The sequence below is a fragment of the Siphateles boraxobius genome, unplaced genomic scaffold (assembly GCF_051911475.1).
Source record: "Siphateles boraxobius isolate OS27281-9 unplaced genomic scaffold, OSU_SipBor_1 143, whole genome shotgun sequence".
Taxonomy (NCBI): domain Eukaryota; kingdom Metazoa; phylum Chordata; class Actinopteri; order Cypriniformes; family Leuciscidae; genus Siphateles; species Siphateles boraxobius.
The window spans coordinates 1,716,779-1,740,000 of record NW_027508748.1 but is presented as its reverse complement, the minus strand read 5'-3'; the positions used below and the strand labels follow the sequence as shown (position 1 = coordinate 1,740,000).

The window sequence follows — 23,222 nt, the reverse complement described above, 5'->3', positions numbered from 1 at the left end:
GCCCACCTAATCTGTAATTTATTTTTGTTTTGATGATAAATGGAGCCAGCCTAGGCTACTACAAAAGTGATTAAACTGTCCTGTGATTTTTTTCCCTCACACAACACTGTCCAGACACGAACTATGTTCTTGCACTAAAGTATGTTGGTTCTCCTTACATTAGAATAATAATAATGTTTCATATAATCTAGATTAGATATGGAATAAATAGCATACAAAATTAATGTATCATATATTAAAATCAAGTTTTTATGTGATAAAATATTTACTTCACCATATGACAGCAGCAAGCTGGCTCCTGATTGGTTAACGCGGCGCGAATTGACGCGGAAGTACAGATTTTTAGTACAGAGGGCGGCAGACACGAATTCGCGTCAAACGCGTGAATGCACAAAAAGCACTAAATAAATCATTCGCGGTTAACGCGCTAACTTGACGCGCGAATGAGGTGAATTCGCGTCTAGTATTGAAATCACTCGCGCTAGACGTTCTATTCGCGTCCAGTGTGAACGCACCATTACAGCACTTTGTCGAGTTTTCCTTCGGGTGAACAGGTTTGTTATTTCAAACAAACTGCAACTTGACACAACGAACAAACGAATGTTACAGTATGAATAATAACAGTGTAATGCAGCCTTTTAAACTTGCCAGGGCCGTGAAGCGCCTCTCACTGCTCTGCTCCTCCGCTTCTGCTGCTTTCAGTCATGTGACGCTGGCTCTGAACGAAAACGCCTTGTGGAAACGCGTTATGCTAGTACTTTTTGACCCTCTCTGCTATATAGTTATAGTTTTTCAAGATGGCGGAACGACATGGAAGCCTCCGTGGACCTACCCGTCACATGTATATAAAGATAATAAATTCTTCGTTTACGAGGATAAGTCAGATAATTGGCAGAGGTATTTGTACACCATTGAGGACATATTTATGAATAACAATATTGATTTTAGATAATACCTAAAAAACTACACATTGTCCCTTTAAACTTTGATAAACTAGATGATAGTCATGTTGCAAATCTGGACAATTTATGTAATGCAATCACTAATTTACTAATATATCTCATACACTCACACACACACACACACACACACACACACACACACACACACACACACACACACACACACACACACACACACACACACACACACACACACACACACACACACACACACACACACACACACACACACACACACACACACACACACTATACTAATATTCTCAGCCACATTTAACCTGTGACTGACTTTTTCACTTCATCGATGATAATATAGTTGAACATGCCGTTTAATTTGGAAAAGACATTTGAAAGTAAAAATGGGTTTTTAACAGCGTTTCACATTGAGTTTAAAGTAAGATCTTAGCAAATAGGAAAAAATGTGTAAGAATTACCTGCAGTGACCTGAATCCTCCCTTCAGCAGCACCCCACACACACACACACACACACACACACAGCAGAAGAGCGAGAGAGAGAGAGAGATGAAGAGTGTGTGTTACCCACAGGCACAGAGAGTTAAAGGAACAGAGCAGCATGCAAACAAACTAAGCATTTTAGCACAGTTGAGATGACGCAAGAAGAGCCAGAAACACACACTACACAAGAACAAGCGGCACAAACGCAGACGCTGGCCAGCGATTGCCTCTTAAGTTTCTGTCGTCGTAATAAACCTCCAAAGGCTGATAGATGTTTATATCTAGCTACCAGATTAACAACATGTCAGGACTTTAACTAACTTGCTATGCTATTTTTTTCTGCTAAGATTCTTGTAGCCAGTGCAATATTACTAAAAAACTAAACTAATAAAAGTGACAAAAATACACAACAAAATTACTAAAACAAATTAATTTAAATGAATACAGAAAATTTAAATATTCTTACTAATTCTAATTATAAATAAATACTAAAACCTAAATAAAAAACACTAAATACTAAAACTGAAATTATAAACAAACTAATTCAAAACAATAATACTAAAACTTACAAATAAATAAACAAAACCTAGTCATGTAAAAACAAATAAACATACAACAACAAACAAAAATACACAACAAAACTACTAAAACAAACGAAAACCGAAAATATAAAAATATTAGTTAATACTAAAACTTAAATGAATAATAACTAGTCAAATAAAAAAGAACAAAAAGTACTAAAACTTACACTAAAATTAAAATAAAACAGAAAACATAAAAATGAAAACTGTTTTAAAACATTAATAAACGCTATTATTCACTGAGAATCCCATGCAGAATTCATTCCATGTGAGACTGAGGTTTCAAGTCTTGCTCAATGTGTGTGTGTGTGTGTGTGTGTGTGTGTGTGTGTGTGTGTGTGTGTTTGTGTTAGTACCTGTTGTGGTAAAGCTCTAGGACCTGAGGCAAACTAGAAAGAGAAAGCCACACATACAGGTCAAAGGTCAAGAAACTGAAGCAACACCAGACACAAAAGCTCATTTTCCCAGAAGCACCTCAGTCGCACGAATCTCACACACAGCGCGAGGTCGGGAGGATGCAGGTGATATTAACTCGCTGATAATTCCTCTGGCTTGTTCAAACACGTCAGGTTGGTTATTCAATGACTTTTTTTCAACAATTATTTAGACAAAACTCCCATAAATCTCAAAAAATTTCAGTAGGGATCCTCATTTCAGCAGAAATCCCTTTCAAAATCTCCAAAATCTCCAATAAGAAAAGTCTAAATACTATGAGATTAATCATCTTACGACTTGAGTTCGATTCATTTATAAAAGACAATAGCAGTTCTGATAGTTAACTAAAATAAAAAACACATTAAAAATGTTGCCTTAAGTTTCGTATTTTAATTTATTTGTTGTTAATAAATAAAATACTAAAAACTCAAGGCAACATTTTTAATTTGTTCTAAAGTTCTAAAACTAAAATCAAAATAAATAAAAACTAATTTTACAATCTCCCATTGTCTTATGACTTGACTAAGTTTGATTTATTTATAAAAGTATAAAATAAATACTTTATAAGCATTTGAAAAATACATTTTACCACTAGGTGGCGCAGTTTCGAAACTTCTCAGGCTCCTTCAGGGCACCGTACTGATGACCCCTACCGAGTTTCGTAACAATTTGTTCATGCGTTCAGAAAATACAGCATTTTAGCACATAATTCAAAATGGCCGACAGCCAAAATGGCAGATCTGGGAAAATTGGATATCGCTCGACTCGTCGTGACGCCCTGAATCTAACGAGACCACTTTTATGATTTTTGGACAAACCGTTCAGAAGTTATAAGCAAAAATAGCCATTTTCTGTATCTCCGGACCAGTAGGTGGCACTGCGCCGAAACGCAGCATGTAGCCTCAGGTCATGCTTGTGATGACATGGACCAAGTTTGGTCTTAATACGCTAAAGCGCTGCGAAGATACAGCCTTACGACTGTTTTTGCAAGCGCTACGTAACATTTGTTCGAGCGATTATCAAAAACGATTTGACGAATCAATTTGATTTTAATAACTGTTTGTCAGCACTGCCTGAAGATGATCTGGTTCAATTTTCCTGCAAATCGGACAAACCGTCTAGGACGAGTTCGAAAAAGTAGCTTTTTGAGAAAATTCAAGATGGCGGCCATATTTTTATGACAGAAAATGACCTCATGGGGTGCAATCGAATCGTCATGACCTCAGGAATTAGAGGAAAAAAGAATTTTGTTGATTGGCCTTACGGTTCAGAAGTCATTAGCAAAATAAAAGTGAAACTTGGACAGGTGGTGGCGCTAGAGGGAATGACTTAGAAACACCAAAATTGGTGTATTTAATTTTGGGACTGTCCTCTATCAGAATGTCAAACCAAAACAACTTTCCCGGAATCGGTTCTATGGGCTGCCATAGACTCCAAGAGCGGAATAATAATAATAATAATAACGCCAACGATTACAATAGGTGCCTCCGCACCTTTGGTGCTTGGCCCCTAATAATAATAATAAACAGAGCAATTCCAAGAGGGTCCTCACACCATCGGTGCTCGGGCCCTACATAAACCGGGTTTTAAGATTTTCAGGTATTCAGGTACAGAAACTGTAAAATAACACTGCACTTTATAAATAAAATAAACATTACAAATATAGTTACATAAGTTATTCAGCCAAGAGCAGCGAGTGAATTTTCTCTGTCTTTTGTTTGATCAGTGTTATTATAGAGACGGCAGGAGGAATATTACGCTGCTGTCACTTTAAGAGTTGCACAATATACTGATACACATGAAAACAGTCTCGTCTCACGCTTGAATGGTTTAAAGTTATATTAAAATGCACACAAAGGAATCTATAAGAGGAATCGAAATTTAAAATGTATAACAAGTATCTGATTCCTGGCCTCAAGTATTCGATTCCAGAATCGGAATTGATATTCGATTCCCAACCCTATACACTTTACACACACACACACTCGGATATTCACCTTATAATAGCGCACATTTATCTAAGTTTACGTTAAAGCGAGCGGCCATTTAAAGTTGCTACTTACATGTTTCAGATGACAAGCCAATGATCATTTGTTAACAAACCTGTATTCATTACTTTAATGAGCTCATTGTTTCTGCCTTAAATTATTACATTAATACCTTTTAGCTAACTGTGTGATTTGTATATGTACATTTCTGAAATACGTAACTTGGACAGTCGCTCTAAATTGTTAAGTAGACGCATTTTCTATGAAGTTGCTTTGAAATATGTATTGTGAATTAACGTGAACGATCGGCTCCTCACGGACTGCATGACTTCACTTCCTGTGGAGGTTTTTTTATGTCTGCGACTAACCAACTAATAAATATTTTGGTTGTTTAGTCTAATGTTTAGACGACTATTAGCCATACTGAAATGCCAATGGAGAAAAATAATGTGGGAAAAAGACTTCCTGAAGCCCACCGGAGCGGACCCACAGTAGATGGGGGGCATTTGGGGGGCCGTACCTGTCGGGGTTGGGCTGCAGGGTTCATCTGTGGCGGGGGGGTGCTGTACACACCAGGATAACTGGGCTGAAGAGACACACACACGCAAAACATTTAATCATGAGCAGGACTTGATGCTTACTTTCCACCTCAAGATGCTCCAAAGGAAAACATTAAAAACTTTAAAGGGATAGTTCACTCAAAATATGAAAATTAACCCATGATTTACTCACTCTCAAGTCATCCAATATGAATAAGCTTTATAATGGCAGTGAATGGAGGATGAAATTTTGTAGCCCAAAAAAGTGAATCTAGACATCATCTTCTTTCAGACGAATACAATTTGAGTTATATTAAAACATTTCCTGGCTCTTCCAAGATAAAAATACATCTATCCATCATAAAAGTGCATCTATCCATCATAAAAGTGCATCTATCCATCATAAAAGTGCATCTATCCATCATAAAAGTGAATCTAGACATCATAAAAGTGCATCTATCCATCATAAAAGTGCATCTATCCATCATAAAAGTGTATATATCCATCATAAAAGTGCATCAATCCATCATAAAAGTGCATCAATCCATCATGAAAGTGTACCTATCGATCATTAGCCTTAATTGGTTTGGCCCCTCAATATTTGTGTGAGCTTTTAACACCGTACACTCCTACACGTGCTCTACGCTCTTCTGAAGCTGGTCTTTTAACTGTCCAAACAACACGGCTTAAAACAATGGGTGATCTGGCTTTTTCTTCTTTGGCTCCTAAACCGTGGAATTCCCTGCCCTCTGAGATGAGGAATGCAGAGTCCCTTAGGGTTTTTAAATCGTCCATTAAAACTTACTTTTTTAGGGTAGCTTTTATGCGATTCGTGTGATTGCTTTGTTTGTTATTATATTGGCTTTTTCTTTTTATTGTTTGCTTAGTTTTTACGGCCTGGACTGTTACGTGTATTTTTTAAAATATTTTTTTTATTTCATTATCTGTATGTAAAGTGCTTTGAGATGGTACATTTAAAGGCACTATGATAAAGTGATCAAAAAGATTATTATTATTATTATCTATCCATCATAAAAGTGCATCTATCCATCATAAAAATGCATCTATCCATCATAAAAGTGTATATGGGTCAATGACGTATAAGGATTTTCAACAGGCCGATTTTAAAATACAAAAAAAAATAATACCTGTTGCAATTGTTCAAACATTAAGGATGTTGTGTACACATAAATACATATAAAATTTGTAATTTAAGTGATTTTAGTGTTTTTTCATCTAGATGAATTGGCCATAGCCTTAAAAAAATGTCATGTGGTGTGACCGTGATTTATCTTAAAATTAATTAATTTCCTTAACATTTTTTTTTTTTTACAAGTTCTTAGTAGTTAAAGTGTTTAGAAACAAACAAAATTATTTACAGTTTTTGTAAATAATGATCACATTTTTTTGGTCTATAATTTTAGAGTTGCCGCCTTAAATCTAGTTAACAGACTTATTTTTCCTGTAAATCACATAAAACTGATAAAAATGTTTTAAAAATATCATTTACTTAAGGATACTTTATCAGTGATTCATATTTCAGCCACAGAAATAAGATATTTTATTTTAAATTTAATAGAGATTGCTTTTATTGGTCGCACCACATGATGAGTGGTCTCTCCAAATGACAACGAAGACCTTATATAGTTAAAAATCTATTTAAAGAGATCAATGAACAATGCATTTTATAAAAAAAATTGATTTAAACCAAATATATAAAAAAATTCACAGAATTTTCCTGAACACAAACATTTTATAAACTTTTTTTTTATAAAAAAAATCACATCGCAAACAAAGTGCACCATTTCATTTAACTTGACTAAAATTTCTTTCTAACAAATAATAATGTTATATATATACATACACATACAAATATTGTATATAGGTAACATTTGGGGTCAATAGTTTTTTTTTTTTAAAAGTAATTAATACTTTTATTAATCAAGTATAAATTAAATTCATAAAAAAGTGACAGTAAAGATATTTAGGCTAGAATGTTACAAAAGATTCTATTTAAAATAAATGCTGTTCTTTTGAAATTTCTATTCATCAAATAATCCTGACATATAAAAATTATCACAGTTTCCACAATTTCCAGTAGTACGAAAAAATAGTATAACTAAAATCCTCAATCCGGAAATTGAGTGTTAGATCTAGAGCATAGATCAGCATCGAGAATAATCAAGTTTCTTGAGCAGCAAATCATTATATTAGAATGATTTCTGAAGGATCATGTGACACTGAAGACTGGAGTAATGATGCTGAAAATAAAATTACAGTTTACTATATATATTCACATTGAAACCAGCTATTTTAAACTGTAATAATATTTCACTCGTTTCACTATCCTAGCAAGGTACTCCACTCTTCCTGCAGGGTCAGAATTTTTACTTCACTTGGCATTGGCATCTGGTAAAATAGATTAAAATAGTTTTAAATAAATAAATAGGCAATAATAAATACATTACTAACAAATGTATAATTACTAAACTAAAATTACAGGCTATAACTTTTTTGTTGCATTATTCTCATATTGTACAAAGAGTAAACATAAACCGTCTGAAATATAAAAAAAAATGCCAAATCGCATAAAAATCCAAAAATTCCAAATTATACTAAATTAAAGTACTTTTTGTATATAAACCATCAATTGAATATAAAAGCACAAAACCTGCCAATCTAGGACATATATCTATCATGAAAAACAGTCTGCAGTGGTCACACCACTTGATATTTGGTCACACCACATGATATTTTCAAATTCAGTCAAAATTTACAGTCACAGAATTGGTCACCTAAACAAAACAAGCTAGCTTTCCACAAAAGGTCAATATAAAATTTAGAATAAAAAAATATATTTGTAGAAATAACTTTTTTTTTTTTTTTTTAAGGTCATACCACATGACATCCAACTTTGGTAACTGCATACCAACCATTACAAAGTTTTATTTTTTTTCCTATTTGAGAGAATTACAAACCTGCTTGTGGCTTCCATGGGTCCTTGGTAAATTGGTATATGATGTAACTTCCTGTGTTTGAATAGTTTTCAACATAAAAGTCCCAAAATGGTAGCTCCTTGATGGTCGCACCACATGATATTTCATAAAATGGACATCATCGGACAAAGTTTGTTTGTATATTATGATGGAAATATAACTAAAAAATATTTGATTTTTTTTACAGAAACAAAACACTTTGGAAATCATGCCAAAGAGTGCAGAAAATATTTTTTAATAAATTTAGAGTAATTTCAAAGACGTTTTCAAAACAGAAGTTAGGGCCGGACGGTCACACCACACGATATTTTGACACTTAAAATATTTTAAAAAGTTACAAATAACTACAAATATATAGTATCTTTTTATGCATTTAAACCCGTTTTTACCTGAACAAATGCAATCGGACAGAAAATTTAGGAGTCACGTCATTGACCCATATATCCATCATAAAAGTGCATCTATCCATCATAAAAGTGCATCTATCTATCATAAAAGTGCATCTGTCCATCATAAAAGTGCATCTATCCATCATAAAAGTGCATCTGTCCATCATAAAAGTGCTCCACAGGCTCTGAGGGGTTAATAAAGGCCTTCTGAAGCGAAGCAATCCATTTAGGTAAGAAAAATATACATATTTAATGTTATAAGCTAAAATAACTAGCTTCCAAGGGACAGCCGTATGCATAGATTTACGAAAGAATAACCTCTGACCCGACGCATGATCTATTGATGAACGCGGAAGCCCAGAGGAAAGCGCAAAACAAAACGCCAGTCACAAATTAAGTCTAAAACAAGAATAAAAAATGTGTGGGAGGAGCTTGAGTTTTGCTTAAAAAGCCCTTTATTAACCCCCTGGAGAAGTGTGGAGTATTTTTATGATGGACAGATTCACTTTTATGATGGATAGATTCACTTTTATGATGGATAGATGCACTTTTATGATGGACAGATTCACTTTTATGATGGATAGATGCACTTTTATGATGGATAGATTCACTTTTATGATGGATAGATGCACTTTTATGATGGACAGATTCACTTTTATGATGGATAGATGCACTTTTATGATGGACAGATGCACTTTTATGATGGATAGATGCATTTTTATCTTGGAAGAGCCAGGAAAAGTTTTAATATAACTCAGATTGTATTCGTCTGAAAGAAGAATGTCATACACACCTAGGATGGTTTGAGAGTGAGTAAATAACGGGTTAATTTTCAGTTTTGGGTGAACTATCCCTTTAAGGGTGCAATGAAAACTGAGTTTTTTTACTTACAAGGAGACATTTACAAGCAAAATGATTTATTAGAATACATAAAGTAAACTAATATAAAATATATATATATATAAAAGCATAAATTAATATAAAAGAGTGGTGTGTTTTACCTGGGGCAGGGCCGGTGAGGGAGCGGGGGGGTGGGGGGGGGCGGAGGGGGATCCTGACAGAGGCTGAGGTGCCTTATTCATTTCACCCGGAGCATCTGCATGGAGACACAGCACCTACTGACAAAACCTGGATATGAGAGAGAGAGAGAGAGAGATTTGACTGAGCCACAGTTGCTTCAAAATAAAGTTATACAGGCTTTAAAGTCCCCCTGTGGTCAATCATTTTTTCCCTTAAAACTCAACAAAATGACATATTTAAATGTTTTCTCCTTGAAAAACAATTCTTCATGCCTTAAAATAGTTTGAATGTAACTCGTCTCATTTAGTATTCGCGGTTCAATGAATATGCAAATGAGCCCCGCCTCCACTCACTCACTCACTCAGCTCAGAGATCCACTGGTTGACGATCACACGTTGATCTGATTGGTTACAAGGTAGTTTGTGACGTCAGAAACACCAGCGATTTCAAAGCGTGTTTTTGAGACTGTCTTTGGTTCACTGCAGTTTTAAAGGGATAGTTCACCCAAAAATGTAAATTCTGTCAGTAATTACTCTCCTTCATGTTGTTCAACCCCGTAAGACCTTCGTTCATCTTCAGAACACGAATTAAGATATTTTTGATGAAATCTGAGAGCTGGATCACTCCTCCATAGACTTCTAAGGGATTTAAACTTGTTCCCCGAAAAGTTATTAAAGACATCGTTAAAATAGTCCAAGTGACTACAGTGGCTCAATCTTAAGTTTATCAAGCGACGAGAATACTTTTTGTGCGCAAAAACCCCCAAAATAACGACTTTATTTAAACTCTTCATTTCCTTCTCTGTGGGCCTCGAGTCAGTTCACTAGTGTAATAGCGTACACTTCTGTTGTTGTACGTCACACGCATCACACACATGACCAGCGTCGGCCAATAGTGAGCCTGCGTGTGACGTAGCTCTACGCAATCACACTACGCTAACTGACTAGAGGCCCACAGAGAAGGAAATGAATAGTTGAAATAAAGTTGTTATTTTTGTTTGTTTTTGCGCACAAAAAGTATTCTCGTCGCTTGATAAACTTAAGATTGAGCCACTGTAGTCACTTATCTTTAATAACGATATCTTTAATAACTTTTCGGGGAACAAGTTTCAATCCCTTTGAAGCCTATGGAGGAGTGATCCAGCTCTCAGATTTCATCAAAAATATCTTAATTTGTGTTCCGAAGATGAACGAAGGTCTTACGGGGTTGAACAACATGAGGGAGAGTAAATACTGACAGAGTTTAAATTTTTGGGTGAACTATCCCTTTAAGGAGAAAATACTCAGCAATGCTGTCAACTTATGAATTTACACATGGTTTGTCTTAAAACATTAAAAACACCACATAATTTTGTCTTATTGGTATGTCTTATAGCCATAATTAATGTCTTATTGATTAACGCACGTGTCAAAAGTTCTTGAAGCGCATGTACACACTGATTCAGTGGACATACATGTTACAGTTGAAGTGTTACACATGATTTCGGTTACACTTTATTTTAAGGTGTCATTGTTACAAGGTAATTATACATGTAAGTACTAAGTAATAATAATAATAAACAACATGTACTTCCTATAGGGTTAGGGGTAGGATTAGGTTGAGGGTTTGTTGTATGTAATTATGCATAATTTACTGTTATTACTATGGTAAGTACATGTAACATGTGTAACAAGGACACTGTAAAATAAAGTGTTACCGTGATTTCTCATATCACACTGGCTCTTCCAACATGGCGAGTTTGGTGCGTGATTTTCCGAGCAAGGGTTGATGGGAAAAGTGTTCGGAAAGCCGGATTGGAACTATTTATTACTGTTGCGGTTCTGCTGCCAGTGGCGCAGTAATAACACACTTCACCTTTACCACAGGAGATCCAGACATGAACACCGCAGTAAAGAGTAAAAATAACACCTGCGCATCTTCAAACCCCGCATGGTCTCTCAGGAGACAAACACACACACTCCTGCTCGAAGACAAACTCGCTTCAGAAGTCCCTAATAACAGGCCTCTTGACTAGAAAACCCTTGAAATTACAGAACATTTCATCTTTAAAAGTTTTGTAAAAAAGATTGGTACCAGGGCTGAACAATTTTGGAAGAAAAATCGATTTGCAATTTTTGCGATTATTGCGAGTCCAATTTAAATCGCATTTTTTAAAAAAAAGAGCTTGAGGTTTGCTGTACTTGTTTATAGGGCTTCACAATCTGGCTAATTATTATCAGAGATACTACATTTCTGATACCAATTATTGGCCAATACATCGGCGCATCCCTATATTTATTAAGATTTTTATGATCATTAAATTAGAAGTTACATTTATTAAACAAAATAAGAAATACATTACACTGGGAAATTTACTATTGTACTGTGAAATAATAATTGAGTAAAATAATGTGTACATTTGTACAAATTTAAATACTAATATTTATATCTTAAGGTGCATTGTCACTTTTAGCGGTATCTAGTGGTGAGGTTGTGAATTGTACCGGTGGCGACAGGAAGTGATGTCGTCGTCTGAGACAGCAGAGAGTAGCCAGTTCAGCAATGAGCTTTCTTTACAAAGATAAAGAAAGAAATTAGGTTTACTTAATTATACAGTGAAACGATATGTAATTGTGAATATTATTGTCACTTGTTCATCATTGTGTCAGCGTTTTATTCGCTGGCTTTAGCTAAAGCTTCTTATCATGAAGAACAACATAGTGAGGAAACGCGTGTGTCCGTTCAAGGCCACCGTAGAAACATGTCGATGTAAGGAGACCCGCGGTGTGTGTGTGTGTAGATAGAAATGCTCTTTCTAAGGTGATAAAAACATAACGGTTCATAACTGAAAACAGTTATGTATATGATATTGCATTTCTGTCAACAGATCCTCCTAAATATTACACAATGCACTTTTAATTTCTTCTTTTTCAAAAGTTAAACCATCAAGCTTTTCTTTTAAATGAAAACTAACATTTAGTGAAATATAATAAGAATTAATTGTTTGGTGGTGCTTCAAATTTCAGGATTGTAAAGTACTTGTGAATGTAGTGACCCGTGAATGACGAGACGTGTTTCATGACGACTGATCTTCTGCAGCTCCAGTTACTGCTGCACACATTTATTATATGGCTTTGTGCATTTGACGTGTGGCCGCTTTTGTGAATGAATCAGGACTGCGGCAAGAGACGAGCTGGAGACTCAACTAGTTTATGAGGAGGGGTTACAGGCGACGGAGCTATCTATACAACAGCCAAATATAGAGAGGCAAACCTGCACACACAGTACAGTACAAACCTGACGCTTCTCACACACACACCCTCGTACAGTACAAACCTGCCGCTTCTCACACACACACACACACACACACACACACACACACACACACACACACACACACACACACACACACACACACACACACACACAGAGAGAGTACAGTCTCTCACACACACACCCTCGTACAGTACAAACCTGACGCTTCTCTCACACACACACACACACACACACACACACACACACACAGAGAGAGTACAGTCTCTCACACACATGTACAGTACAAACCTGACGCTTCTCACACACACACACACACACACACACACACACACACACACACACACACACACACACACACACACACACACACACACACACACACACACACAAACCTGACGCTTCTCACACACACACCCTCGTACAGTACAAACCTGACGCTTCTCACACACACACACACACACACACACACACACACACACACACAGAGAGAGTACAGTCTCTCACACACATGTACAGTACAAACCTGATGCTTCTCTCACACATACACACACACACACACACACACACAGAGAGAGTACAGTCTCTCACACACAGTACAGTACAAACCTGACGCTTCTCACACACACACACACAAACACACACACACAGAGAGAGTACAGTCTTTCACACACACGTACAGTACAAACCTGACGCTTCTCACACACACACACACACACAAACACACACACACACACACACACAGAGAGAGTACAGTCTCTCACACACACGTACAGTACAAACCTGACGCTTCTCACACACACACACACACACACACACACACACACACACAAACACACACACACACACACACACACAGAGAGAGTACAGTCTCTCACACACAGTACAGTACAAACCTGACGCTTCTAACACACACACACACACACACACACACAGACACACACACACACACACACACACACACACACACACACACACACACACACACACACACACACACACAGAGAGAGTACAGTCTCTCACACACAGTACAGTACAAACCTGACGCTTCTAACACACACTCTCGTACAGTACAAACCTGACGCTTCTCACACACACACACACACACACACACACACACACACACACACACACAGAGAGTACAGTCTCTCACACACACGTACAGTACAAACCTGATGCTTCTCTCACACATACACACACACACACACACACAGAGAGAGAGAGTACAGTACAAACCTGATGCTTCTCTCACTCACGCACGCACACACACACACACACACACACACACACACACACACACACACACAGAGAGAGAGTACAGTACAAACCTGATGCTTCTCTCACTCACGCACACACACACACACACACACACACACACACACACACACACACACACACACACAGAGAGAGAGTACAGTACAAACCTGATGCTTCTCTCTCTCTCACTCAAACAAAAACAAACACACACACACACAGAGAGAGAGTACAGTCTATCACACACACGTACAGTACAAACCTGATGCTTCTCTCACACACACACACACACACACACACACACACACACACACACACACACACACACACACAGAGAGAGAACAGTACAAACCTGATGCTTCTCTCTCTCTCACTTACACACACTCACACACACACACAAACAGAGAGTACAGTACAAACCTGATGCTTGCCTTCTCTCTCGCTCGCTCACTCTCTCTCTCTCTCTCACACACACACACAGAGATTACAGTACAAACCTGATGCTTTTCACACACACAAACACACACAGTACAGTACAAACCTGACGCTTCTCTCACACACACACACACACACAGCAGTACAAACCTGACGCTTCTCTCACTCTCTCTCTCACACACACACACACACACACACACACACACACACACACACACACACACACACACACACACACACACACACACACACAGTGCAGTACAAACCTGACGCTTTTCTCACACACACACACACACACACACAGAGTTCAGCAGTGACTTTTTTATAATGCTTAAATACACACTGTGTAAAAGCCGAGCTCAAAAGGTTTTGAGGCCACAATTTAAAGAGAAGAAGTTCTGATTATTATATTAAATGACCATTTAGCAAATGATCATCATTTACGATGATTCAGTGCATTTCTTTATAAATTAAATCCCAATCTGAATGATACTCAGTAGAGGTGTGATGCTTCGCCCACTTTTAACGTCGCAAAAGTTTAGTATTTTCATGTGTTTTTAAGACGACAGGAAAGAGAATTGAGTTTGCTTTAAATATAAGTGCTTGCGCTTGAAAGGACAAATTCACACAAAAATTGTCAACATGCCCGTCTTGGCGAGACTCGTAGCAAACATAGTCGGTTATGTCTAAAGTGAACATAAACAGTCGAGAGAGACAGCACATGTGTACCTGTATATTAGATCAGTGCATTCAGTCTTAAAGTGACAGTAGCCTAATATTCCTGAGGTGTGTTTTCAACATTAATCAAACAAAAGACAAGGAAATCTCTCACCGCTCTTGACTGAATCACTTTTGTAACATTAATAAGGATTCATTTTTTAATTATAGAGTGAAGACTACATGCAATGTTATTTTAAGTAACAGACCAAGTATTGCGATGTTTGGCTTTAGCATTGGAAGGCAAGCGTAGTATGACCAATAAATTGCCGCCTGTTCTAGCAAAACATTACACGCAGAAGACAATATTCCTCCGCCCAGGCGAGCAACCACCAAGAAAAGGTGCTAACACCAATTCTCGCCCAGGACAACTGGAAGCTGATAGGGACTGGAAGATGCTGGTTGATCTTGATCAACGGCTTATTTTTCCACCTGAGATTGCCACCACTAACCTACGACCAGATATTGTTTTGTGGTCTGGATCAGCACGCATTGTTCAACTGATAGAGTTAACAGTGCCATGGGAGGATGCGGTAGATGAGGCATATGAGAGGAAGAAACTGCGGTATGCTCATCTGGCCACTGAAGCAGAACAGCGAGGATGGAGAGTCCAGGTTTATCCAGTGGAAGTGGGTTGTCGAGGTTTTGTGGCACACTCTACAACCCGGTTCCTCAGAGACGTCAGATTCAGTGGCCAAGAGTTGCGTCGCACAGTAAAGAACTTATCTGAAGCAGCAGAAAGGAGCAGCAACTGTGGTTGAGACGGAAAGATTCTAGCTGGCTGAGTACAGGCCGCCATGCTACGGTTTCGTAGAATTCTTGAAAACTTGAAAGGTCTGTTGGTTTATTTGTATAGGTTGTATAGTATTTACAGTCATTACGTTCCTGTGTATATTGCATGAATCACGGGTGGTTGGGCAGATATTGTGTTTTGCGGTAGGTGGTATGCCATACGGAACCGTTGCCACTGAAACTGCATATTAACGCACCAGTGGGGCTCGACAGCCTTAGTCAAACGGGTTGGCGCCTATGGTTGGGTTGCGGAGAGATTGTGAGATTGTGGTTAGGTCTCAGCAGCAAGAGGGAAGTAGAGGTCAGTAAGCTGGGTTGAGTTGAGTGGGGGACGGAGGGGGGTGACTCTGGGACGCCAGAGTCACTGTCGAGCCCTCTTGAGGTGTCGTGGGCTAGTCGACGAAACACTGAGGACGGAAGGTGCCCACTTGAAGACCCTAGAGATGTTCCCTACTCCGCTCAATCCAGAGGGTTGTTATGGGGGGACCGCACTGTGGTTGCAGCCGTTGTGTGTGCTGACGCGCAATACACTGTATTAACACCAGACAGAAAATTCACGTCACCAGATGGAAAGAATGGATGGAGAAGCATAGGTTACTGTAAAGCTACGTCTTAGTTGGTGATTATCTTGGCGAAAGCCGAGTACAAATCAGCATGAAGTTTTAACATCTACTCTCGTGTAATGGAAATCATTACATTTGATTACTTTTTTTAAATTTCTCTTCCTGAATAGCACTGTTTATTTCATTTGTATCGTTGCTCTACTGTATTTATTTGTAGTATTGCGTGCCGTGTAGTTTGATTAGGAGTTCTTATTTACTTTATTTTTGTTTGACAGTAGTCCTTTACCCAACCGAAACCTCGACCCTAAAACTGTGATACAATCGAGTAATTTGAACCGTTTTAATATTAATACTCAGTGAATGTTATTGTAAAGAATGTATACAGTTGGTCTATTCAGTATATTCTGTGGTTGCTGAATATAAAAGAAAAATATTAACATAATTTGGAGTTGTTATTATAATTAATATTGGGAATTTCACTGTTTTGAGAGATGCTTTCCCCAGTTTTCATAATGTACAGAGATCAGGTAAAAAAATTAACCTAACCGTTTTCTTAATTTGCGATTATACTTTTTTGAGCAAATTAATCGTGATTATTAATTTAATTATTATCATGAAGTCCTTGTTCCTGGTGTAACTGCTGTCATTAGTCGTTTTTTCTTCTCTATAATGCTGTATATCCGAGTGAAACGATTCTGGAACAAGAACAAATGTGGGCGGGGCTTGATTTTGTCTGTGGGGAATTGATTGGACGGTTGTGGTTTGCTATTGGTGGATCTCATGTGAGTGACAGGTTATAGCCCCGCCCTCGTCATCAGAGAAGAGATGCTGCAAGAGGACGTTATTCTTGATTCAAGATTACCAGGAACACGAATATAAAGAAATGAATGACCTAGACGAATGAATACTTGTTTATAATAAACAATTAGGGCTGCACGTTTTCAAGTTTTTCATTAACCGTTAACCGAGGCCCTTAGCGGTTAATACTCGGTTAACGGTTAATATAGTGTACGCGCCGCAACCCCGAGATACAGACACACGAGAAAGGGGTAGTTCATTTTTAACACCTTTAATAACTGCACAAAACATCTTTAACTTTTAGGTTGCAAAATATTGTTTTAGGCTACCTAATTCTGTGAATTACACTGCACAAAGCAAAAGTACTACTGCCGAATGAAGAAGGGTCAGTTCTCCCCAGAACATAAAATATTCCTTTTATTTTATTTTTCGTGTTCGCATTTATATGGAACAAACAATTGGACGTGGCAGTTCTGGAAGCGGCACTAAAACTTTCACAGAGACCTCAAACAGAATGCACAAAGCCTTTCTTTAAAGTGAATTTCATTTTGCATTAATTGTATCTTAATTTTAATCAATGTTTCATCAACCAATTACCTGGAAATAAGAAGTAAATATAGCAGACATTAGATAATACGGAGCCGCCGGCGCGTGAACTGGAGCTCATCTCATAAACGAATTCCGAAACTCAGCGTAGGCTATAAGGTAGCCTAGTGTTCTCACAGACCTGAGAAATAAATCTATATTGAAATGTCTACTTTTAAACACAACAATTGAAAACGAAAGAAAACAGACTGCTCTCTGCTTATGTAATCCGTATGAAAAGTGCATTTCTCTCTGGCGCGTTCACTGCGAAGATCGCGAATCAGCATTGTCAACTTCATCTTTCCAGCTGAGTGGGCCTGGAAACAATTAAAATGTCTCCTTGCTATATTTGACATATTCATAATCATTACTTTTGCCTGTTCTTTTTGACAGCTTTTAGGTTATTGGCAGCGCAACCCAGGCTACATTACATGAGTCAGCACCGAAAACATGGAGATTTTTTTAAAATAATCGCACAAACTATTTGATATTCCAATTAAATAGGCTACTCAGTTAGGCTACTCATCCCAACCAACTATTAAAAAAATGTTTACTTGTAAGCGGTCTTTTTACATGTTCGTTTTTTTCTGTGAGCGGGAATTGAAAACCAGGAGTGGACTGTTAGCGAAGTGATTACAGAATGCTTAGAGTGGAGAGAGGAACGTGCTTTCGCTCCACTCCATGCTTTGATCACATCCCCCTCAGCAAGGTGAATACACCTCGTCTTTCCTTAATTTAAGACCTATTCACACTAAAATTAAGACATTACACTATTTGAGAAATGAAAGCCTATTTACGGCCTTAAAATTATGAAAAGTGAACTTCTTGTGGACAATTCAAATGTCTGGGAGCGCTCTGGCGGCGCAAAAATGTATTACAACTAAATTCAATGCACGCCATTGACGCCACTTAACCGAGCAAAATGTTTCACTCGGGTACGCAATTTTTAACGGTTAATCGGTTAATCGGTTAACCATGGACACCCCTATAAACAATGCAATACTGAAAAAAAATATATTAATTTTACAAGGGCAAAAAGCATCTTTCTCCATGGATGGTCATTCAAATGTATTCTTGTATCAAGCAACGGAATAAAACCCCCCAAAATATTTCATTATATTACATATATGTTTTTGTGACGTCACAGGATAGCGATTCATTCATGTTCTGATTGGCTCAAAACAGCTGAGCGCACACATGCAGTATTTCCACTGTTATAATGTCTATCACAAGCAATCCTCCACTTGACCACAACAAACAACATTAAAGCCCAGTGACAGACCTGAGAACATCATCAGGCTGAAGCATTAATGAAACAAACATTTTCTCAAGCGCTGAAACTCCCACAAACACACTCTTTGTCAGTCTGTCCTTTGAGAGTTTGAAGACGAGACTCATACGAGACCTTTGGAGTGTGTTGCTATTGGATACGCTGCAGTGCGAGACGGCTTCAGTAATGCGACAGTCATGCACGAGTGACTAACGCCTCACACACTCCATCCGTCACTGTAGAGATCCACGGCTCTTTCACCGTGAACTTTGACCTACAGGCTCGAGGCAGGGCCAGTTCCAGAGAAATCCAGCATCACGTCACGTAAATCAGACACTACACACTCAGATCCGATAATAAGAGCACACACACGGGCACATTAACGTCTTTCAAACACACAGGACTTAATTTAAATGCAATAAACTCATACTTAAACTAATTAGAAACACAAATGATTAAATGAGTGAGAAATGCTTACTATGAAGCACAATACAAAGATTCGTTCAAAAACGCTGATTCATCCAGTAAAGAAACAGGACTTGACATTAAACCTTTAGTAAATCGGTCATTCACTTGTCCGAGTAATAAAGTTGCTTATCTGGAATTATTATTATTTTTTTGTAAATATTATTTATTCTGAAGCAATATTCTCATTAGTGTTCAATCATTATTGCCATTTAAATCTGCATATTTGTTGTGATATTTACCATGAGGACATTTTTTTTACATTTGAAATGGCGTTTCTCCCTTAATCATATTAAATGAATGCTTCATCTTTGATCTCAAATTCTTAAATTTGATAAAAAAATAAATTAATTAGAATAATATAACACTATAGGTGTTTTACCACTCAAATGAAATCAGCTACACTGAAAAATTACAACTGCATAAAATTATGTTGGGGTTTAAATGTTTTTTTGAATATACAAATAGGAAATATTGAAAAAAAAGATACTTTTAAACATGAAACTAAACCAACAGTAGGTCTTAATGAGCGAGTCATTGAGTCATTAATTCAGACAATTTGTTCAAAAGACCGATTCATTCGAGAATGAGGGTCATTGAATCTTTTACTCCGAAGTTTGAGCTATTTTCACTGCTGAAACAGAACAAAAACAGTCAATATTGTGTCTAAAATATAAGAGACTTAATATTAACTATTTGTTTACTGAAGTTTCATGAAATCAGTGTCACATTTTCAATTGTGATGGTATTCAGGAAAACAGCACTCTTGGTCGTGTGATGTTGCGCAACTATATCATATGTTATAAACATAAAAACTCAGTATGTTAAGTGACTTTCTTTGTGTGTTGCGCCGCTCATTTGTTTTCGATTTCTCCTCGAGTTTGCCTCAACAGCGCAACCTTGTCACCGTCAGTACATTATACATTTTTATCCCGATGACAACTTTCACTAAATATAATTTTTTTGTTTGTTATTGACGTTAAATCAGGCTACTTGTCCGGTTGGCTAAATAAAAATCTTTCACTTGCCTCTTCAAAAAATCCACTTGTCTCTGCCAAGCATTAATGTCGAGCCCTGAAATCATTCATTCAAACCGATATTTTTAAATAATACATTCCAATTAATTAATACAATTTAAAAGATTGCAGCAATTAACAGTAGCTATCTAGTAACTACTACTGATTTAACTAACTAACTCTAGTAAATGACTAGATTTAGCTAATAGCATGGTACTTTAATTACAAACTATGTAACTTTATATATCATGGTGCTTATGTAATTTACAACACAATACCAAAAACTAACATGGCTTTATGCACTTTGTACCATATTACTTGGCATATATACCATGGTACTATCATGATTTGTGGTGTTTATATGCAAGTATCTTCTAATTCCAATGATACATACATTTCTTTACCATGGTACTGCCACTGTACTTGCATCACAAAGATTACCTCTATTTTACCTAGTTACATGTCCAAAATACAAGAAAATACCATGTTCCTTTAATATATACCATCCAATGATTAAAATAGTCATATATCACAAGTCAAATGAAAGGGTTACAGAAAATACTGTGGCAGTACTATAGTAAAGAGATGGTACTTTAATGCAATGGTCCTGGAATTATCTTACCATGGTATTTACATGGTACTCTCAGAAAAACATGGTGCCTGTCCAAAAGCATTTTATATTAAAATGCATCAACTAAAAAACACAAATATATCATGGATAACCATAATCATGACGCATATCTCCATTTTAATGTCAAATAACTGCCATGATCTAAAACACACGGTTTTATCAAGGAACATGTTAAAACATGGTCATAACACGCTTTAATGAAATCCAAGCAGTTCACAAGACACCTGTCACCACACACACACACACACACACACACGTATTGATCACTTCTCAGGGCCAGACTGAGTAACTTACTGCGTAGTTACGCGCATAACGCACAAACACATCAACTAAACACATACATACATACACATGCGCGCGCATTCATATAAAATCGCTCATTTGACACACAGACAGACCACGGTTCTTTACCGTTTCTCTTTCTCTCTCTCTCGGTGTGATTCACTGTCCGGTAACGCGAGACATGCAGCGCGTCGCCATGTTCGCTCACGCGTGCGCATGCGCCTGCCGGAACAAAGCACGTGGGTCGCGCGCGCAGTCAGGCGCTCCAGTACCGGCGTATCATCATGATTCAACACTTCACTGCCACAACAACTTAATTACAGATTCTGGTCAATTGGGCTCAATTAACCCATACACTAATGACACATCTAAACACTTTATATCAATACACGAAAACACGCGGCCAATGTCGTTGTGTAATCTCATGAATAATTGCGCAACTTCGCGTAATTATGAATAATTATGGGCGTGGCTTAAACACATTTGACATGGATATGTGCGATGTTAACGAATCATTAATCAATGCCTCATTTTATATTTTAGTTGTTGTTATTATTCTTTGTTTTATACATTCTGAACTGTATTTACAATGCCTTGTGTTTGTCTTATTTTTTGTTGTAATTGAACAAATTAATATAAAAATGATTAAAAAAAGACGGATAAAAATAATAAAATATAAATAATAATAGTTATATTCTTTGGATGTTGTGGGGTCAGACACCTCGAAAACAAAACAAATCCAAGTGATTTCATCATTGCTGCAGTGTTTAGGTTACTGACAAATAAACATGGCCTCACATTAGGACAGTTAGTCTAATCTGTAAAATGTAGGTTAGTGAAATATTAATCTGTGTTCCAAACCAGGAGCAGAGATGATCAACCGAGTTGTGTGATTGTTTAATGCCATGAGAAATCAAACTATTGACAGACCAAAGCATCTGGCTTATCATTCAGGAAACATGATGCTTGTCTGTGCAAAAGGCAGTTTGCATATTTCAATGTGGTTTCTAAGCGGTTTTAAATGATTGTTAGTATGTTGCTATGCAGATGCAAGGGTGTTTTAGCAGACACACCTATAAAATGAACACCAAAACTGCTAAAATCATCTTTAAAATCACTTCACCAGGAACAAATCCTCTGATGGGTGTGATGATCTGCAGCTAATAGCTTGTTTTGATGACATACCTATATTTTAAATCTCTGCACATTTCTGATCATCTGACTTAACCAAATTAATTGGCAGAAAACATTCACTGACTGCAGATGGAAATATTCACAATATGGTGTAAAACAAACCCAGCATGCGACTGATATCATGTACACACAATTACATCATGAAAACCAGGGTGGTTATATCAACTAAAACTGATGTTTAAAAAACTAAAATTATCTTGATTTAAATTATTTAAATAATAATGATGATCATGGTATTTTCAGTGAATTTTACAGTACTGGTGTCACACACGCACGCACGCACGAGTCAACGCCGGTAAGGTCTCGCGTGCGCCTGTTTCTTACCTGGCAGAAGTTTATCGTGTATCTTCGGTGCCGGTCCGGTTCTGTATCGGATCAGTTGAGTGATACCAAACCGAAAAAAAGCCAGAAGAGAGAGAGACCTGCCTGGACCGGACGGAACCTTTTCCGGCGGAAACCGGCGACTCGGGAACTTCCGGATCGGTGACAATAGGGAATCCCGACCACGTGACAGAGTTTTAACCCATGAATATTAATTCGGTGTCGTGAATGGACTGAAACAAATAAGTTAAGCTCGTTAATATTCATGAACTTCGCTTTCG

General features: G+C 37.3%; 1 protein-coding gene across 8 annotated transcripts in view; it reads right to left on the bottom strand.

Moving 5' to 3' along the window:
- The window catches only part of eif4g1b (eukaryotic translation initiation factor 4 gamma, 1b), a 73,727-nt gene extending 50,625 nt beyond the window's left edge, over nucleotides 1–23,102 (bottom strand). For 3 of the 8 annotated variants that reach the window (XM_077230438.1, XM_077230444.1, XM_077230445.1), the window contains exons 1-5: nucleotides 21,556–21,650; nucleotides 9,348–9,474; nucleotides 4,943–5,008; nucleotides 2,356–2,388; nucleotides 1,397–1,417 (exon numbers count right to left, since the gene is read on the bottom strand). In XM_077230438.1, coding sequence (XP_077086553.1) covers nucleotides 1,397–1,417; nucleotides 2,356–2,388; nucleotides 4,943–5,008; nucleotides 9,348–9,428 — 201 coding nt within the window. In that variant the 5' untranslated portion in view covers nucleotides 9,429–9,474; nucleotides 21,556–21,650. Of the gene's footprint in view, nucleotides 1–1,396; nucleotides 1,418–2,355; nucleotides 2,389–4,942; nucleotides 5,009–9,347; nucleotides 9,475–21,555; nucleotides 21,666–22,944 lie in introns of those variants that run through there. The other 5 variants (XM_077230439.1, XM_077230441.1, XM_077230440.1 and 2 more) reach the window with 5 other exon arrangements.
- Nucleotides 23,103–23,222: the final 120 nt, after the last annotated feature.